This window comes from Rhinatrema bivittatum, chromosome 1 (genome assembly GCF_901001135.1).
Source record: "Rhinatrema bivittatum chromosome 1, aRhiBiv1.1, whole genome shotgun sequence".
Taxonomy (NCBI): Eukaryota; Metazoa; Chordata; class Amphibia; order Gymnophiona; family Rhinatrematidae; genus Rhinatrema; species Rhinatrema bivittatum.
The window spans coordinates 342,961,615-342,981,214 of NC_042615.1; the positions used below are offsets into that span (position 1 = coordinate 342,961,615).

General features: G+C 43.4%; 1 protein-coding gene across 1 annotated transcript in view; it reads right to left on the bottom strand.

Moving 5' to 3' along the window:
* The window catches only part of PTPN13 (protein tyrosine phosphatase non-receptor type 13), a 659,094-nt gene that overhangs the window by 184,129 nt on the left and 455,365 nt on the right, over positions 1-19,600 (bottom strand). The window contains 3 exon segments of the mRNA XM_029599218.1: positions 45-138; positions 10,088-10,210; positions 14,424-14,890. Of these exon segments, the coding sequence (XP_029455078.1) occupies positions 45-138; positions 10,088-10,210; positions 14,424-14,890 (684 nt within the window).

Below are 19,600 nucleotides of genomic sequence, written 5' to 3' on the forward strand. Positions count from 1 at the left end.
CAACGTGTATCATAATTTACTATGGATACAACCATGTACTTTACCTTTGTGAATTCTACCATCGTATTCAGCTGCGCCACTGGGAATAATGGCCTTCACGTAAATGCCACCGTGTCTTACACTTGTATTTGCGCCACCCTGAAGAAAAAGAAACGTAACATGTTCATCTACAAGCAGCTACACGGTTACAGATATATACCATATCCAATACAGAGCATCATCTGTGTGAACGACTCGTTTTGAGACAGATGTGCCAAGGATTTTTTTTCCATAGACACAAATGGGAAAAACCTATAGTCCATTTGGCCCTTTGAGAGAAAGATAAATCATGCCGAGAATAGCCAAAAACACCACAGAAGAGCAGTTGGGTGAAGCAGACTGTGCTTTATAGCAATTATGTTAGCCTTATGCAAGTCACTGCAAACTGTTCAAGCTGAAAGTTTCTTAATGCAGAATTATAACTGGAAACGGATTATCAAAACAAAAAATAGTGCAAAGTTAATGCTAAAGTATGGTAAAGGGAAGCAGAATGCTGGTCTGTCAACCTTAACAAACACAGTACACCAGGAATCTTGCTTGTTCATGCTTTGTGCTCTCTTGATCAAATTCAAAAGAGCTGGTACTGCTGGCTATAAATGCTGCTCCCATGTTCCACTGTAGTAGAGCATGGGAGCGGGGGTGCTTTGGTATCTTTACACTTTTTGTGGGAACAATTTCTGCAGCAAATGCCGAGGTACAACAGCGCCTGCTCAGAACAAATCAAATGCATGCATTAACTAATACTGGTTTTAAGGCATATAAATGCTACCATTCAGCTAGTATGCATTATTATGTTATCAAGTTGCTCATTTTAAGGAGATTTTTTTAGATTGTACAAACTGTGGCCAATGCATAATGCTCTAATTTGGAAAAATACATTCCATCTTTCCTTCTGTTAATGGAAAAATTAAGATCTGAAAACAAAACAAATAAGGAGACAGAAATGTTAGTATGGCAATTATTAATCTCTAGTCCCCTACTTTCAAATTTGGCTTAGGTTACTCAATTCCCAATTCAGGTCAAGGGTGACAGCTCAAGGGATACAGCTACTGGCTGGACTTACAATATATTCTTACCAGGTTTTGGAGGAAGTTGCGGTCTGTGGCCCCTTGCCAAGGACCATTACTGCAATGGCTGGGCTATATTGTGGGGTGGGGGGGGGGGGATATATACAAGTAGGTGAAAACTGCATAGTTGCGAATGAAGATTTATAGGGCCATAGCCCAATAAAGTCCTGTTCCAACTGAGTTAGAAGTCCAAAGGACCAGAAGAAATTGCTAGGTCAAAAATACAATAATAAAGAAGTTAGCCCCTGATGGACATTTGTTCATATCATAAAACTGCCAAAACAGTTCCTCTGTCAGTGCTCAGGAGATAACAGGGAGTGGAATAATTGAGGTTCTACAGGCATAGATGGCTGCAATGCCAGAACTTTAAGGGAAAGGTTTCACAGTATGTACCTGGTTGTCCCATCTCCAAAAGATAACAGCAGAGCTAGAAAAGGTACAGAGAAAACCAAAATGATAAAGGGGATGAAACAGCTTCCCTATGAAGAAAAGCTAAATAGATGAGGGCTGTTTGGCTTAGAGAAGAGACAGCTGAGAGAAGACATGATAGAAGTCTATAAAATCATGAGTGGGGTGGAACAGGTAAATGGGGAATGGTTATTTACCCTTTCAATAGTACTAGGAGTAGAGGACACTCCATGAATCTAATAGTAGATCATTTAAAACAAGTGGGAGAAAGTATTTTTTCATTCAGCGCACAATTAAACTGTGGAATTTGTTGCCAGAGGATGTGGTGAAAGCAGTTTATGTAGCTGGGTATAAGAAGGGTTTGGACATGTTCCAGGAGGAAAATTCCATAAACATTTACATGGAGTGAGGTGATCAAATTTGCAGATGACAAAATTATTCAGAGTAATTAAATCACAAGAGGATTGTGATAAATTGCAGGAGGACCTTGCGAGACTGGAAAATTGTCCAAATGGCAGATGAAATTTAATATGGACAAGTGCAAGGTGATGCAAATACTGAAAAACAACCCATGCTGTAGTTACATGATGTTAGGTTCCATATTAGGAGTTACCACCCAAGAAAAAGATCTAGGCGTTATAGTGGATAATGTATTAAAATCATTGGCTCAGTGTGCTGTGTCGATCAAAAAAGCAAACAGAATGTCAGGAATTATTAGGAAGGGAATAGTGAATTTATTTATTTATTTATTTCACATTTTTCTATACCAAGCTTCATGGTTGAATACCATATCAGATCGCTTTACATCGAACGAGGGATAGAAAACTTGTAACAAAAAACGGAACAATAAGTTATAATCAGAAAGAGAGCAAGAAAGTTACATTGAACAAGGACTATAAACTTGGAGGCTTTACAGCTTGGAAGTAAATAGAGTAAAAAAGGCCCGAGCAGGGCCGTAACTTAAAACTCAAAAGTCATAATGAGCTCAGTTCGAGCAAGATAGTTTAATTGCGGAGGTATTGGATAAGAGGCATCTCACGGAGAGGCATGGTTCCATGGCTCGTGAATAAAATGGAGAATGTCATAATACCTCTGTATCGCACCATGGTGAGATCACACCTTGAATACTGTGTGCAATTCTGGTCAGTGCATCTCAAAAAACATATAGTTGCACTGGAGAAGGTACAGAGAAAGGCAAACAAAATAATAAAGGAGATGGAATGGCACCCCTAAGAGGAAAGGCTAAAGAAATTAGGGCTGTTCAGCTTGGAGAAGAGACAGCAGAGGGGAGATATGATAGAGGTCTATAAAATCATGAGAGGACTAGAATGGGTAAATGTAAAGCGCTTATTTACTCTTTCGGATAATCGAAGGACTAGGGGACACTCCATGAAGTTAACCAGTAGCACATTAAAAGAAAATCAGAGAAAATTCTTTTACACTCATTTAAGCTCTGGAATTTGTTGCCAGAGGATGTGATTAGTGCATTTCATGTGGCTGGATTTAAACAAGGTTTGGAAAGTTCCTGGAGGAGAAATCCATAAACTGCTAGTAATCAAGTTGACTGGGGGAATAGACACTGCTATTACCGGTATTAGTAGCTTGGAATCTTTTTTTTTTTTTGCATAAACATTTTTATTGGTGAACAACAAGAAATAAATGATACATGACAACTTTATGGTCTCCGACTCGTTATTCACCAAGAGTTTTGATTTCCTTTTCCCCTTCCCTCATTCCCCACTGCACATATCATTATATATGTTGCACGAATATGTTAACTCATAAATGTTATACAACAGATTTAATGGTGTACAGTCTCTTAAACCAATAATTTTGTGTTGACATCCTCCGATAGACCTGTAGTTCGCCAATGAGGATAAGCATCCCACATCAGATGAAATCATTTCATGGCGTGGTGTTTTTCCGCTGTCAATTTGTTCATTGTACTGCAAAGTCTAACCTCTTCATGATTAGGTGGATTGAGGGGCAATGTGGCGATTTCCACATTCTAGCAATTTCCAGTCTTGCTGCTATACATACTTGGTGAACAAACGGGTGGGGTTGAGCCATTATGGCAGTGTCAGCTACATTCAATAAGGCCAAGTCCATCTTTAGTTATATTTTATTCTTCAAAATGTGTGAAATCTGATCTTCAATCTGTGTCCACAAAGGAGTTATACAGTCCCCCGACCACCACATATGAACATATGTGCCCATGGAGTCACAGCCCCTCCAGCATGTTCCATCTGAATTTGGTATTATTTTCATTAAACGCTCCGGGGTTAAATATCATCTATACAATTGTTTCTAGTTATTTTCAACCAAAAGTGATGATACTGAAATCTTATTAGCTTGTTCAAATATTATAGCCCAGACATTTTGAGTATATTCTCTAGGTAGGTCTCTGGCCCAAGCTGGTTTATTAATAAGGCTCACATTTAATAATTTGTATATCTTAGAAATTAGGCCTTTAAAATGAACTGGGACCGACCAATAACCTTCGAACAAAGACCTCCCCTGAGATAAAGTATTGGTGACCTGGTTACCCTTCCAAAAATGTCAAATTTGGAAATATGCAAGGTATTCAGAGGGCGCCAACTTGTATGTCTGACTTAAGAGTTTCAAAGGATGCTATGTCTTCTCCCCCCCCCCCCCCCATAAATGCTCAATTAGAAAAATACCCTGTTTTTTCCAATCAAAGAATGATTGTAATGTTTGACATGGAGAGAAGGTTGTGTTGTGAAACAAATGAGTTAGGAAATGGAAGGATTTGTTTCCTACTAATTTTATTTTCCACCTGTCCCACGTATTTAGTGTGTGCCTCGTGGTTGGCAGCATGTTCGGACAAGGTTTCCAGGTTTTTCTGGTTTGCCAGGGGGTGGCAGCTAGTGGCATCGGGGGCATCATAGATGTTCTATAATCACCCAATGTTTGGTATCTGTTGCTTGGCGCCAAGTCACTAAAGGCTTTAGCTGTGCCACCACACAATACCAGGAAAGATTGGATACACCTAGCCCCCCATAGTAGCTTGGGATCTATTTAATGTTTGGGTAATTGCCAGGTACCTGTAACTTGGATTGGCCTCTGTTGGAAACAGGATTCTGGGCTTGATGGACCCTTGGTCTGACCCAGTATGGCAACTTCTTATGCTCATTATTAGCCATGCAGACATGAAAAAAACCCACCACTTTTCCTGGTTATGATCAAGAAGGACTGGATCTATTCTTTGGGATCCTGCCAGGTTCTTGTCACCTGGATTGGCCACTGTTGGAGACAGGATGGACCTTTGTCTGACCCAGTATGGCAAATCCTATGTTCTTACCTGCACTCTACTTCATTCCAGCAGCTAATGCTATTCATTTTTCATATACATTAAAGAATATTATCCACCAAATTTGCCCAGAAATATAAAAAGAAAGTTAAATGGTATATCCTCAACAATACAGAAGTACTCTTTAAAAATATAATTATATTTGTCTTAATATTACTCCATAAATATTACTCTAGGATTTCGTGCATTTATCCTTTATGCCCATTAGATTGGAACTAACATGCAACAGAAAGTCACAGATGTATCTTTAGGAGAGGAAATCATTCTTGCCAAAACTCAGAAAGTTTGCGAAGTTAATATATTTCCTAAAAATCTCATTTACAAAGTGTTCAAAGACAGAAAACTAGAGAGGCCAAGGGCATGATTAGAGATTGAAAATGTCTATACTTGGTTCAAATGACAGTCTCATACTCATCACCCACCCTGCCTAGACATATTAGTAAGTCTCCTCTCCATTTCCCCTTCCCCTCAAATGAATCCAGCTTTGTAAAAATGTAGCATAATTCTAAGAAATTGAAATAATTGATTAATCAGATTCATTCTTTCATTGGACACAAATAATATTTGATGTCCCGTAGATGATGTGCAGGGTCGGACAGATTGTTAAGTTTTTCCCCCTGAAGGATCTTTCATGCATTTCTGACAATGAATTGATATGGTTATCAGAGACCTCTGCTTTTGGTTGCCTATAACTGAACGATTATAAATGCAATGAAAAGGAAGTGTTTACCTTATCAAAAACATTCCAAAATTATTCATTTTTGGCTGGTAATTCTAAAATGGATTTGTCTGTGTTAAAGTAGCTTTCCACTAACTGATCTAACTCTGTAGGAATGTTACCTTGTTGTCCTGTGTATAGTCCAGGAACACTGAGGTCCATATTCTAAAAGTCTGACTGGCTCAGTTTGGGATTTGGCCAGACAATCCTGCAACCTAGGATTTTAAATATCCCTCCCTCCATCGACTGGATACATTTTAGCTGGGTAAGTCATTACCTCAGGTAAAAAAGAGATGTTCTGGGGGGGGGGGGGGGTAGGGCTTAAACTTAGCCAGGTAGCACTGATTTTCAGATCTAAGGACTGATATTCAGTGCTACCTGGATACATTTATCAGGGAAAGTCTGGTCATGGCCCAGAGCAGAGTTAAAGTCTTCCGGGAATGTTTACCCAGATAACATTAGACCTAATCGGCTACACACAAATATAGCTGGTTAAATCCTTCCACACTCCCACTTCTTAAAATGATTTGCAACCAGGGTTGATGCTGGAGCAATGCTGGATATAGCCAGGAGCGGCAAGAGTCTACCGCCTCCTGGATGGATCGGGGGGGGGGGGCTCCAGATAGGGTAGGAAGTTGGCCGTACAGTGGGCTGGCAGTCAGCGGATTCCGTTTCTTATTTGGTGGGGAGTGCCTTGGGCTGCTATGGTGGTGAAACTGGTAGGAGGAAGGGGAATCAGGCACTAGGTGCTGACATTTTTCTGAATTATTTGGGAGGGCTGGGGGATCATGCCTGCTTTCCTTTTTCTTTTTGTGAATTAACCAATTATATTTGGATATAGCCATTTAAGTGTAAAGCTATCTGGATAACTTTAGCTATGCTGATAAATATACATGGCTAAAGCTATCAGGATAAAGTTACCTTGATAACTTTATATTGAGCACATTCAGTGGGAGACATTCAGGTGATTTTATCCAATAACTTTGCTATTTACCAACTTACTGAACATAGATCTTGCATTTTTTCCATAATAGCTAACTATCAGATCGATACTCTAAAACCGCGGCAGAAAGAGTGCGGCATTGCCAGGCGCACCCTTCCTCCCCGCACGCACAGTTCTCTTGACCTAGCGCCTGATACTCTCTTCTAATTGCATGCAAATGCATGCCGCGGCTGTGAAGCGTTAGGGAAGGGTTATGCCCCGCAACCCATTTTACTGTATAGGCGCTTAATACAGCGCCTATACAGTAACCTGGGTGCGCTGGTACCTGTCATTTCAAATGTCATTTGAAATGACAGGCACCAGGAAGTGTAAAAAACAAAAAACCAAAAATATGTAAAATCCTGAATGTTATAAAAAAAATAAAAATTTTTAAATACCTGTCACTTTCCGAATCGTGCGGTCATCCAGGCAGCGGCGGGAGCCGGAGGGCCGCGTGGGTCCAGGCGGCCGGCGGCGGGAGCCGGGTGTTCGATCGAGGCCGCGGGCGGGAGCCGGGTGTTCGATCGAGGCCGCGGGCCGGGTCGCACAGGTGTGCATTCATCCAGGCGGAGGAGCCGGCGGCGAAAGCGGCCTCCGGCAGCCCCCACCGGCAGTGAATGAATGCGCGCCTGTGCGACCCGTGCGATTCGGTGCTCAAGGCAGTCACATGCCGTGACGTCACGCCTTGAGCACCGAATCGCACGGGTCGCCCAGGCGCGCATTCATTCACTGCCGGTGGGGGCTGCCGGAGGCCGCTTTCGCCGCCGGCTCCTCCGCCTGGATGAATGCACGCCTGTGCGACCCGGCCCGTGGCCTAGATTGAACACGCGCCCACCCGCCCCCCGGATCCCGCCACCGCTGCCGCCGCCCGCCTGAAACCAACGCGCGCCCACCCGCCCCCGCCGCCTGGATGAACAGGCGCCCACCCGCCCGCGGCCTCGATCGAACACGCGCCCACCCGCCCGCGGCCTCGATCGAACACCCGGCTCCCGCCGCCGGCCGCCTGGACCCACGCGGCCCTCCGGCTCCCGCCGCTACCTGGATGACCGCACGATTCGGAAAGTGACAGGTATTTAAAATTTTTTTTTTTTTTCTGACAGGTTTTTATGTGTCCCACAGCATTACATTTTCTCGATCATCTCTGTATCGCTTTTTTTTTTTTATTGTTTTTTTATTGTGTTTGAGTATCTTAAGTGGTGTCGATGGATTTGTTACAAGACTCACAGTCCTTACACCTACTAGGGGGAGGCGGTAAACTAACAGGTTAAGGCCGCGGCAAAACAGCGGGTTACTAAGGAGATAATATCAGCGCCCGTTACAGTATCGGAGGGGAATAGCTAATTCCTTCATTATACAGCTAATTCGTTCATTTACACATCATATACATGCTGGGTGCGGAAAGGGTTATGTGTCTATTTTAAGAAGCGCTACGGACGCGTGAAACTGGAGACTGTATCGCTGGATGGCCTTACTCGTCTGTATTGTGCACTCCCAGCACGTTACAGACGGGAAATCTTCAACCGCACGTTACTGTATCGACCTGTATGTACCTGTAATTCCTGTTCTTGAAAGGTACCATGTTCAGGGAAACAGAGATGGGGGGCTCACATAACCTATCAAATTTTCCATTTGCTCTGCTCTTTTAAGGTCAAATTTAAGGCCTGAACAAATGCCTCACAAAATTCCAAATATTTGCAGGCATAATTATTTTCAGCTCTGCAGCAAATTTAAGGCTCATGAAGCTTCAAACCAGAGTTTGACAGGGCATGTGATCCCTATCAGATTTTACAGAATGAAATGTCACTATTTGTCATTCTGTAAATTAGAACACACAGCAAATAGATCGACTTCTCATTCAAGGATATATCTATGTTATGTGGATTAAGTATGATTATATCAGGACTTTGTTAACATTAACTATAATTTTCCCCGATCGCTTTAGTCTGTTTGGTTTTTTTCTGTATGTGACTGTGAACAAGAAAACCTCATCTGGACTGTAATACCTCAATTATGGGCAGTTTTAATAGGGATCAAACTGATTCTTGATCTCATTTTTTGCTCCATTTCTATTTCTTGAAACACTGTAGGAGGACTCTATGAACAGCCTAAAGCACGGTTTGGCAGATTTTTTGGGGTGTGCCCCCTGAAAAAGGGAACATTGCTCATAGTGCAGTGCCAAGAAATAGCTGCCACGTAATCCTGACAAAATCCAGTTGGCGCTGCAGGAAGAGGAGAAACTGTGGTGCCGGTGAAGGGACAGATATTCACTATAGACAGTCAGTTGCACCAATGCTCATATCTTCTCCCTCCTGGCATGCGACTATCACAATGTACAGTTTTGAAACTCATGGGCAAGCTGTGTATTAAGAGATTTCCATTGCCAGTCTGCAAGCTTTCAGGATGCCAACTCTTGGCCTACAGATACAGACACCAAGCCAGATAATTATCAGGGAGAAAAAAAGGATACTCAAGATAAAGGTTCAAGGGAAAGAATTATACTCAAGAAAGATAAAGGTATCCCTGGGCAAAGTTTTGGGACTGAGCTCTACCCAGACCAGCCATGCCCAAGGGCCTAGAAAAGCCCAGAGATTAAAAGGAAGAGGGTGCTTGATGAAGAGGGAATAAGGAAGCTAAGTTCCAGATAGAATGTGAAGGAGAATCTGTATATGTGGTGCTGGGAACCAACTGAAGGAGGAATTAAAATGATTCTTAGAAATAAAGGGGTTGATGGACTGGAAGTCACATGCTAACAGCCAGAATGGGCTAGTCCTGGCCCGAGTACTACAAGCACCGAGAGTTGAGCTAGAAGATAAGTCAAGCTCCCACCTCTACTGCAAAAAGAGGGAAATAGCCTGTTTGAGAGGGCTCCCGGAAGAGGCTGGAGGGCTTCCTCCTAACATGCATATAGGCCAAAGCAAACTTCTTCTCCATGTAGCACGTGCCCCCTCTCTCAGGCTCCATTTTTTTCATTGTGGATCCCTGAAAATCCCACTGGCTGAGAGATCCCAAACAAAGGTTTGAGAAGCACTATACAGAGAATCACTTTGAACACAGTGACTTAAAACATTTGCTGAATTGATAAAGCAAGTTTAATTTCTCTTAAAGCAACAGTACAAATATGAATGTGTTTTTCTCCCTTTGTGGTTTATTCCTGAACCCTTTTTATTTCATAGTTTTTGTCTTTTGGAGGTGGGAAGAATGAGGACAATTAAACACGTATACTACTAATTATTATTTAAATACCCTAATATAGAGTGCTATCCCCCTCCTTATCTATAGCCTCACCAATTATGATGTCAACAAATGGGCCTCAAGCTGGAAAATCAAATTGGTAGGTATGGCAAGTGTGCAAGAGGCCAAAAAAGCATGCAATGAGCAATCAAATCTATTTTGACATAGAAAACGACAAAATAATTCTCGATAATGAATTCTTAGCTAGAGAGGCAACAACGTTCATATAGTTCTGCTGCTTTAAATTGCAAATACAAGTTGCTGGAAGGGAAGAAGAAGAGAAAACATTTAAAAACCTTGCCAAACAGTACCGTGACACTTATCCCCAAACTGTTATCTTTTTTAGCCAGTTCCACCTCGAAAACATCTCCAGGTTTAAATGGTGCTGTAGAAAGCTTTCTAGAATTCAATTTCATGCTCACGGAGGAACAGTCCTATGCAAAAATAAAATACAGGAGAAGAAAATGCCTGTTGAATTGCAACTTACCCCCATAGCATATTTATAAGATAAACCAGAAGGCTATACAGTAGCACATGCACATAAAGGCTATAACTCACATTACTGATAATTATGTTCAAGGCTGTTGAGGTTTTCTCTTTAAGAAAGGGACTTTCTTATCGATTGTTTTTGCTTGGGTTGTGTTAATCATTTGCTGTATCCCTATAATTGACTTTACCTAGCAGATCACCATATACATTCAAATTGCTATGCAAATGAATAATAATTCAGAATGGTGAAAATAACCAATATTCCCGAGATAATCAAATTATCATCTGCTCTGAAAATTTGGGATAACCTTGGAGCATGTACTGACTACTGGTGTTGATGGAAAAACCACAACATTACCTAAATGATTAGGTCATTTTTAACAGCATGCAAAACTCAGCCCATAAATGCATAACAAGATGAGCCTAAAGTTATGCCTGTAATGTATAAAGCTATGCAGCAGGAGGTGCCCCACGTATACAGCATATCAGTGTTCCCAAAATATGCATCTATGTTTCAGTATTCGCACATTTTTTATTGCAGGGATGCGCACAATTTATAGACCTAGGGGTCAATTTTTAAAAAATTGCTCATGCTAAAAGTCCCATAAATCATGAGTATCTGGGCTGTGCATGAGCAAAGCATATTTTAAAAGCCGGAAATTATGCGTGTACATATGAGGATGGAAGTAAAAAAAAAAAAAAAAAGAGGCAGAACTAGGGCATGTCAGGGCTGGTCCAACATTTTCATGCATAAATTTGTATTTTAAATCTGGTGGCCACAGCACATGGCAGCTTGTTAGCCGCTTAAATTTACTGCTGCTCCTGATGAGGTTAAGTTTGCAGAAATTGCTATTTATGCCTAATGCGACAGGATGAGGGGTCCAGGTCAACTGGGAGGAGTGCGGGCTGAAGAACCAGAGAGGTCTGGATGACTTAAAGATAGACTGGGCAAACTGATGGAGTAATTGGTTAAACTGCGAAATTTTCTAACATACAACAAAGGCCTAAGGAAGATATGCGAAGTACATTTGCTCAAGTAATGGCTTAACATTAGGAGCACGCATATGCACGGCAGGTGTAAATTAAATCATGCACGCACAGCTGCGCACATGATTTAAAATTCAAGCGTATGGATGCTCGTGTGCCCATACGCACCCACAGGTTCATTTTAAAGTCACCATCTTACTTTATAAAAGTATGCACATACATTTTACATGTTAAATAATTGCAACATATGTGCTTACTAACCCTCAGATTTGGCGTGGAAGCAGGCATTTTATAAAGTTGGCAGATGTAAGTGCATATCCCGCTTATGAAAATACTTGGGCGTGCACTTCCAAGCTTCAGTTTACCAACACCTACAACCAGTTGACCCAGACTTTCACCAGTTCACCCACACCCTCCACCAGTTGATCCAGTTGCCCCATCCGAAAACTGCTGACAAAAGACAATTCAGATTTCATTTCCATGACTTGACTAGCAGGTGTAAAAGCGTGCGTGCATGTTTGATGTGCATGTGTGCGCTCTGCTTATAAAATGCGTAAATGTGTGCATACTTCCAAACTCCACCCCAGAATGCCCTCAAAAGGCCCTCTTTGTATGTGCATACGTTTCCATATGGCAGCGACAGTACATGCATACTCATGCCCTTCTGAAAATTTACTTACTGAACTCAGAAGCTACTTAGGTCTGTCTGTTTTGATTTTATGCACACAACCCCCACGCAGGTCTTTGCAAATGATCCCCAAAATGTTAAACTAGTAATGGAAAAGTCATAAAAACTACAAAGCATAACAAGTAAAATGAAAATCCTTAGCCTCTGTTTTAGGTTTCTGATATGGTATGCGGCTCTCAGGGAAGCCCCACGAGCCATTTCTCTTATCCTCGATGCCACTTCATGCTTTACGCCACAGGAATGCCACCTCAAACCTACCAGGGCTGCGCGGCTCGCATGCTGATGCAGCGTCCAGGCCCTGCAATGCTCCTTCCTTCGCCAACCCTTGCTCTAGGCACACTCGCATGGCACGCACCTACATTTAAAGGGCCCAAAGCGGGAAGCCAGAAGCCGGCGCCTACTGACATCACCTGCGCCCAGTACAAAAGGCTGTTCAACGCGCAGCCTCGATGCCTCAACAATGGGTCTCCCACATTCCTGTAGCACGTGTTGCCTCAGCGTTGTTGTGCGTTCCTGTTTCCTGGTTCTTGTGTCTTCCCTCATCCTGCCTTGCCTCGTCCAGCTCTACTTGCCCAGCCTTGCCTTGTTCTATCAATCTTGTCCAATGTCTTCGGTGTTCCTCATCCTCTCTTCGCCTGACTTTTCAGATCTTGACCTCTTGCTTGGACCTGACCATGACTGCCTACCACCTGGACCTGACCACCTTTGTCTGCTGCCTGCCCCGACCTTAGCCTGTATCTGACTCTGTTACACTGCTCTAGGCACATGCGCATGGCGTGACCCAGGCATGCCATTGGACTCTTGCTATTGCCACTACCCTAGGGAACTGCTTAAAGTCTGCCAACCAACAGAACCCTGCGGGGGAGGTGGCTGGTATAGGTGAAGCTCCAGTCTGTCCCACTTCAGGTGCATTTGCCAGCTGCCGGCATAGGCCTCGTAGGTTCACCTATGAGGCTGTGTCAACTACGTTGCAACACCAAGGGCTCATGCCAACCTCTACAGTTTCCAAAGTGTTCTCATAGAGTTCTGATGCTTTTTTTGCTCAAAAATATGAAAAAGAATTAATAAGAAAGTCTTCGTTAACCATCAGATGCATATTTCTATGCATATACATTTGATGACTCTTAAGAGAGAGTTACAGCATAAGGAGGATGGAAATCTCAATCTCCCAATGCTGTGGGATAAAGGAAGTTTCAACCAGGAAAAAGTGGAAAAATGGTATTTTTTGGCAAAATAGAGCAATAATTCCTGAGCAAATTAATTTTGCAATGCTTCTGTTAAAGAGCATAAAGAATAAACATAGGATATTTGGACTCTATGGATTATAATGGGTACAAAAAAATGTAAGTATTATGGACAGCAGAAAATGAAACCACATTTGCAAAGGAAGGTGAGTAACGCTATAGAAATTGTTTAATAGCAATTGTATTCTTATGAAATCTCTGAATATATTGGTGAAGTTAAGAATGACTCATTTTAACAGCCTGCGTAAGATTTATTTGACACTTGGAAGGCCAGCTAAGCTCCATCTGGGAGCGTCACTACCGCGCCATAAAACATTTATTTATCTATAATATTGACTTTCTTGCTTTCCCAGGAATATGCCCAAGGTGAGGTACAATTAGGCAAAATATTCAAACAGTAAACGCTGTAGTTCTGTTTACTTTATGTAGAAACACTTAAAGCAGACTGTGCATACTGTATCAATCATTGTGGTGAGCAATATATCATTTGCTACCAAAGTAGTTATTCTGAAAGAAACACATGTAGCTGGATGTTCTATAATGAAAACTAGATTCCACAACACAGCCATAAAAGTGCCCTGCTATGTTTTGGAAATCCATAATATCCACCAGATAAGCGAGTATGGCTTACAGAGGGTCTTGCCTCCCTGGAAAGGTCTATATACAAAATTCAGTGGGAAGAAATCAATTGTCGAGCGATATAAGAGCTGCTTCTGGATTACAGTCAAGAACAGCAGCCAGCGACTGCTCATATACAAAGTTCTTTACTAGCACAGTCGAGTTGGAAGATCACTTTATTTAGATTCAATGCAAACATTTCCACATGAAGGACCGCAAAGTTTTAGTATGGGTAATTATTTCCAGTTCAACTTGATTTTAAGGGCTGATATGAGAGTTAGAATTTGATAAATACTTAGCTTAGAGGTAGGGTTAGATAAGTAAAATAATTTGAATACTTCTTGTTATTTTACTGCACAGAGTCTAACATGCTACTTTTATAAAATGTGTACTGGAAACAATAAATAGAATTAAAAATATCTCTATCTATCTATATATATGTAAATTCCAAAATAGATCAATATTGCTTCTTCGCCCCCTATATGGGGAGAAGGGATTTCCTAATGAGAACAAATACAGCAGTGGGAATTCTACAGACCTACCTGTAAGTGCAAATGCATCTATATTATACAATTTAGCTCTATATAGTTTGTGGCGTGGAATAAGGCTTGTATATTGTACCTTTTTTGTTGACGGATGCTCCTGACTGCTTGAATATGTAGCTTCATCCATATCTGAATCCCCTCTGTCAGAGTAATCCAGCGCTTCTGTTGGCCCCAGCCTTTTCCCTTTCCCTTTGTTAATTTCTGCTGGGGTTCGTTTCTTCTCACAGATCTTGAACGTCTCTGATGGAGAAGCCATGTCATGATGCAGTGCTTGATGCGCCCTGTCATGTGCATGGCTATTGAAGAGGCCATTCATGTGACCCTGGGAGAGGCTGGCGTTTTCAGTCCTGGAATCCTGGGAGCTCAAACTTCCCCCTCGATTACCCCCCGACAATCCAGATGAACTCCCAGAGACAAGCCTCTGGTAAACCCGTGACCTGCTGTGCTCTTCTGAAGATGATTCTGCTTCATTGTCTTGCATTAATGAAGGTCTCCTTGAATAACCTTTTGTCCCATTGTGGAGATGTACAGGATTCAATGACACTAAAAAAAAAACCAGCAATAATAATCAGAACTGAATAATAATGGGTAATGTTATTCTTAATATTATACTCCAGCATTCTCCATTGACTCACAGCTTTAATAATCAGAATCTTCGATATCCCCACATAAATGTACAAGACGTTGAAAAACATTTACAGTTTTGGGGTTAATATTCAAAGTCTTTTATGCACATAAAACCAGCTGGAAAGAGAGGTTAAAAGCCGGCAGTAATTATACATATAATACAATAGAGAAAAACAGGTTAAATCATCATGTGCTTAGAAGTACCAGAGTCCATCGTTCAGGCAGAGGATAGGTCCATCGTTCGGGCAGAGAATAAGGACAAACTAGTGTGTATCTGGGGGATCTGAGAAGGCTTGGTGGAACAGCCACATCTTGAGTTTTTTCCTAAATGTTAAGAGGCAGGGTTCCAATCTGAGGTCTGAGGGGATGTTATTCCAGATAGATGGGCCTGCTGTTGAGAAGGCTCGGTCTTTGGTCGAGGTGAGACGAGTGGCTTTAGTTGGGGGAAATTGCAGGGTGCCTTTGTGAATTTCTCTAGTTGGTCTGTTGGAGGAATGGAGTTTGAAGGGGATTTCGAGGTCGAGTTGAAGTTGGTTGTGGATGGATTTGAGTATTAAGGTGATTGATTTGTGCAGGATTCTGAACTTAACTGGTAACCAATGTAGGTTTCTGAGGATGGGTGAGATGTGTTCTCCACGGTTAGTGTTGGTCAGCAATCTCGCTGCGGCATTCTGTATCATCTGCAGTGGCTTGGTGGTAGATTTGGTGAGGCCTAGGAGGAGGGTGCTGCAGTAGTCAATTTTGGCAAACAGCAAGGATTGGAGAACTGTCCTGAAGTTGTAGAAAAATAGGAGTGATTTGAGTCGTTTTAGAACCTGGAGTCTGTAGAAGCAGTCTTTGGTTGTGGTGTTGACCATTTTCTTTAGGTTTAGTCGATTGTCGAGAATTACCCCGAGGTCTCTTACATGCGTATGGGTGAGATGGGTGTTATCGGGGGGCGGTGGGGGGACGTTATCTTGGTTTGAAGAGATGAGGAGGAGCTCTGTCTTTGAGGCATTGAGTACCAGGTTTAAGCTGTTGAGAAGGCTGGTGATAGATAGAAGGCAGTTATTCCAGTGGGTGAGAGCTTTTGAGATAGATTCTGTTATAGGGATCAGAATCTGTACGTCATCTGCGTAAAGGTAGTGGATAAGGTTAAGATCAGTTAGCAATTGGCAGAGGGGGAGGAGGTAGAAGTTGAAAAGGGTCGGAGATAAGGAGGATCCTTGTGGTACACCAAGTGGGGACTTTGTCAAGGGTGATTCTTTAGTGTTGATTTTGACTTTAAAGGTTCTATTGCAGAGGAAGGACTTGAACCAGCTGTGGGCTGATCCGGAGATACCAATGTGTTAGGCGATCCAGGAGGATGGAGTGGTTGACGGTGTCAAATGCCGCCGAAATGTCTAGCAGGACTAGTATAAAGGAGTGGCCTTTGTCTAATCCCATGATAATATGGTCTATAAGTGAGATGAGGAGGGTTTCCGTGTTGCGTGATTTGCGGAAGCCATATTGTGAAGGGTATAAGATGTTGTGATCTTCTAGATACTCTGAAAGCTGGGTATTTACCAATTTCTCCGTTAGTTTGGCTAAGAAGGGGAGATTAGAGATGGGGCGGAAATTAACTAATTCATTGGGGTCTAAATTGTGTTTCTTAAGGAGGGGTTTGAGTTCATACCCCTTGTTTGAATGTAACTTTGCCTCTTCCACTTTATTTTGCCTATCTTATTCTAGTTGTCACTCCAGTTTTTTTACCCTGTTCGATGCAAACCGATCCGATATGGTTTTTGCTATGAAGGTCAGTATAAAAAAAGTGTTAAATAAATAAAATAAATAAAACCAGGTTTTGTGTTGAAACAAAACCTCCTTGCCTCTATGAGAACGCGGTGGAAAACTCTTCTTACTGGACTTATCTTCGGGCAACTTGTTCCCTTTTGACTCCCCCCAACTGCTTTATTAGCTGTTCCAGATCCTCTCAAAACAAAAGCTTTCCTTTAAAAGGGAGGCTATATAGCTACTCTTTAGACCACACATCTGCCGACTAATTTCGTAACCAGAGGAGTCTCCATGCTGCTACTGTGATGTCCAGACCATGTCGTATAGGGCATCCGCCACGTAGGCTATGCCTGTTCCAACTGGGCAGCCTCTCTAGAATCAGTTTCAGCTGTCTTCTCCTGTGCCTTCTGCACCCAGCACAAACAGGCTCGCTGCATTAGACTCCCACAGACCGCTGCCCGAAGGCTTAATGCTGAGACCTCAAACAGCCTCTTCAAAAGAATCTCCAACTTTTTATCCTGGACATCCTTCAATGCGGATGATCCTGCCACCAGGATGGTCTTCTTCTTGTTCACAGCAGACCCCACTGCATCTACCTTTGGAAGTCTCCAAAACTCCAAAGTCTGCTCTGGCAAGGGATACAACTTAGCCATAGTTTTGGCAACCTTAAGGCCCATTTCAGGAGATTCCCACTCCCGGTCTGTCAACTTCTTCACCTTCTTCGGTAAAGGAAAAGCCTTAGGAGGCCCATGCAGTCCATCAGGACAGGGTTCACTCCCTCATTTTCCAAATCATCTTGCGTGACTTTAATTCCCAGTTCTTCCAACACCTGGGGAAACAGTGGCTGTAGTTCCTCCTTATGGAACAACCTCACCACCCTCGGATTGTCTCCCTCAGCTACAGAGATTTCATCATCAGGCATGGTATCCACTGGATCCTTGTCCGGGCCATCTCCTGGACCATCCTGAAGATCATCTGCACCATCAGCATTATCTGAGGTGTTATCATCCATGGGACACCCCAGCTCCAGAAGACGGAGTATTCCCCTGAACTCGACTGCCCAGTCGCCTTGGGTTTCTTATCTGAATGCTGGGACTTCTGGGATGCAGGATACTTAGATCCTGCTTCCCTCTTTGCCAAATAGGCTTTAAGGAGGAGAACAAAATCTGCAGAGAATTCCTCCGCACCACTGGATTCTCGATCCAGCCCCTCATCCTCCAGTTCCCCCTCCCCTGCCATGTCCTCCACAGGGCTCTGCTCCACTGGAGAAAGCGGAGGGGGGAGAGTCCCTTGGCTCCCTTGTAGAGACCTACCTTCTGCCACGTGCAGACAAAATAGCAGCCGCCTCTTCTGAACCCCCTAGGCCAGCGGTTCTCAACCTGTGGATCGCGACCCCGGCGGGGGTCGAACGACCAAAACGCAGGGGTCGCCTAAAGCAGGTCCCCAACCACCGGTCTGCGGACCAGTACCGGGCCGTTGGGGTTTTTTGCCGGTCCGCGGTGCCGCGGCTGCTGCGGGGAGGCGGGGCGAAGCTGGCGACCTGCCTCCTCCAACCCCAAAAGGGAAGAGACATGGCCCAAAAAGCTAGTGCGTCGCAGTGACGTATGTTGCTGGAGCCGCTCAGGCAGGAATGAGGTGTATCAGCCACTGCAGGTGCTCCTCCTACTTCCTTCCTGCCCGCCCTGCCCCGGAAGACAAATGTTGCCGGAGCCGCACGGGGAGGAAGGAGGAGGCGCGTCAGCCGCGTGGGTAGCAGAGGCGCTTCAGCCGCGTGCAGAAGAGGAGCAGCGGGGCCGGGAAGACTAGGACCACTGCAGAGCCCATCCTGTGGCAACCCGTAAAGAAGAGGCCCAGAGGTGAGAGAGAGGTGTCTGCGAGTATGAGATGAGTTGAGAGACTGTGTGTGTTTGCAGAGACAGCATGTGAGAGCCTCTGTGTGTGTGAAAGAGACAGCATGTAAGAGTGAGAGCCTGTGCTTGAGCAAGGCAGCATGTGGGGGTGTGAGAGCCTGTGCGTGAGACTCAGACAGCCTGTGCCAGTGAGAGCCTGTGTATGTGTGTGTGAGAGAGAAATGCATTTGAGAATGAGAACCTGACTGTGTGTTTGAGGGAAGAAGACAGGTGGAGAGAAAAGAAATAGAAAAAAAGGCAATATAAAAGGAAATGCCAAAAAATTAGAAAGGGAAGCAGATGTAAAAAAAAAATAAATTACTTTTTACTGATTGGCACATGTAATCTTTGGGAATGTGCAAGAGTAGCACTTTCTCTATGGCGGATCTCACAATGTACGAGATCAACATGGAGGAAGTGGAAACCCACGGGGCCTGCACAGAGGAGGCAGCAGAATGGGCTTCAGTGCCAATAGCAGCAATCAGTGCCTCCCCAATAGCCACGTGGCAGCAGTGGCAGTAATTAGATTAATTGTTTGACTCAGCTGGAGGTGACAAAGTATGAAGTGGGATGTGAAATCAGCTTGATTTGGTGGAGAATTAGGATTGCTGTTACACATGAACTGTATTTGGCAAACATAAAGGGAGCCAGGATAATCAATTGATGCCTGCAGCTGAGGACTGATTCATTATGACTCATGTAGAAATTAGTGCATTTTCCAGATTAGTCTGCATAACACAATTCTCAACATTCAGCATTATTTCTGCTGCATAGAGTTTTATCTGAGAAGCTCTGAGGTTGTGAGGGAGCCAGTGAGAGTGAGAGCATGAGTGTGTATGAGAAAATCCAGGGGAGTAAGAGTGTGTGTGTGTGTGTGTGTGTGTGAGTGGGGGGGGGGGGGGGGAGAGAGTGTCTTAGAGCCTGAGAGTGTGTCAGTGTCTGTGAGAGCGAGAGGTTATGGTGGGTATAAGAGCATGAATGTGTA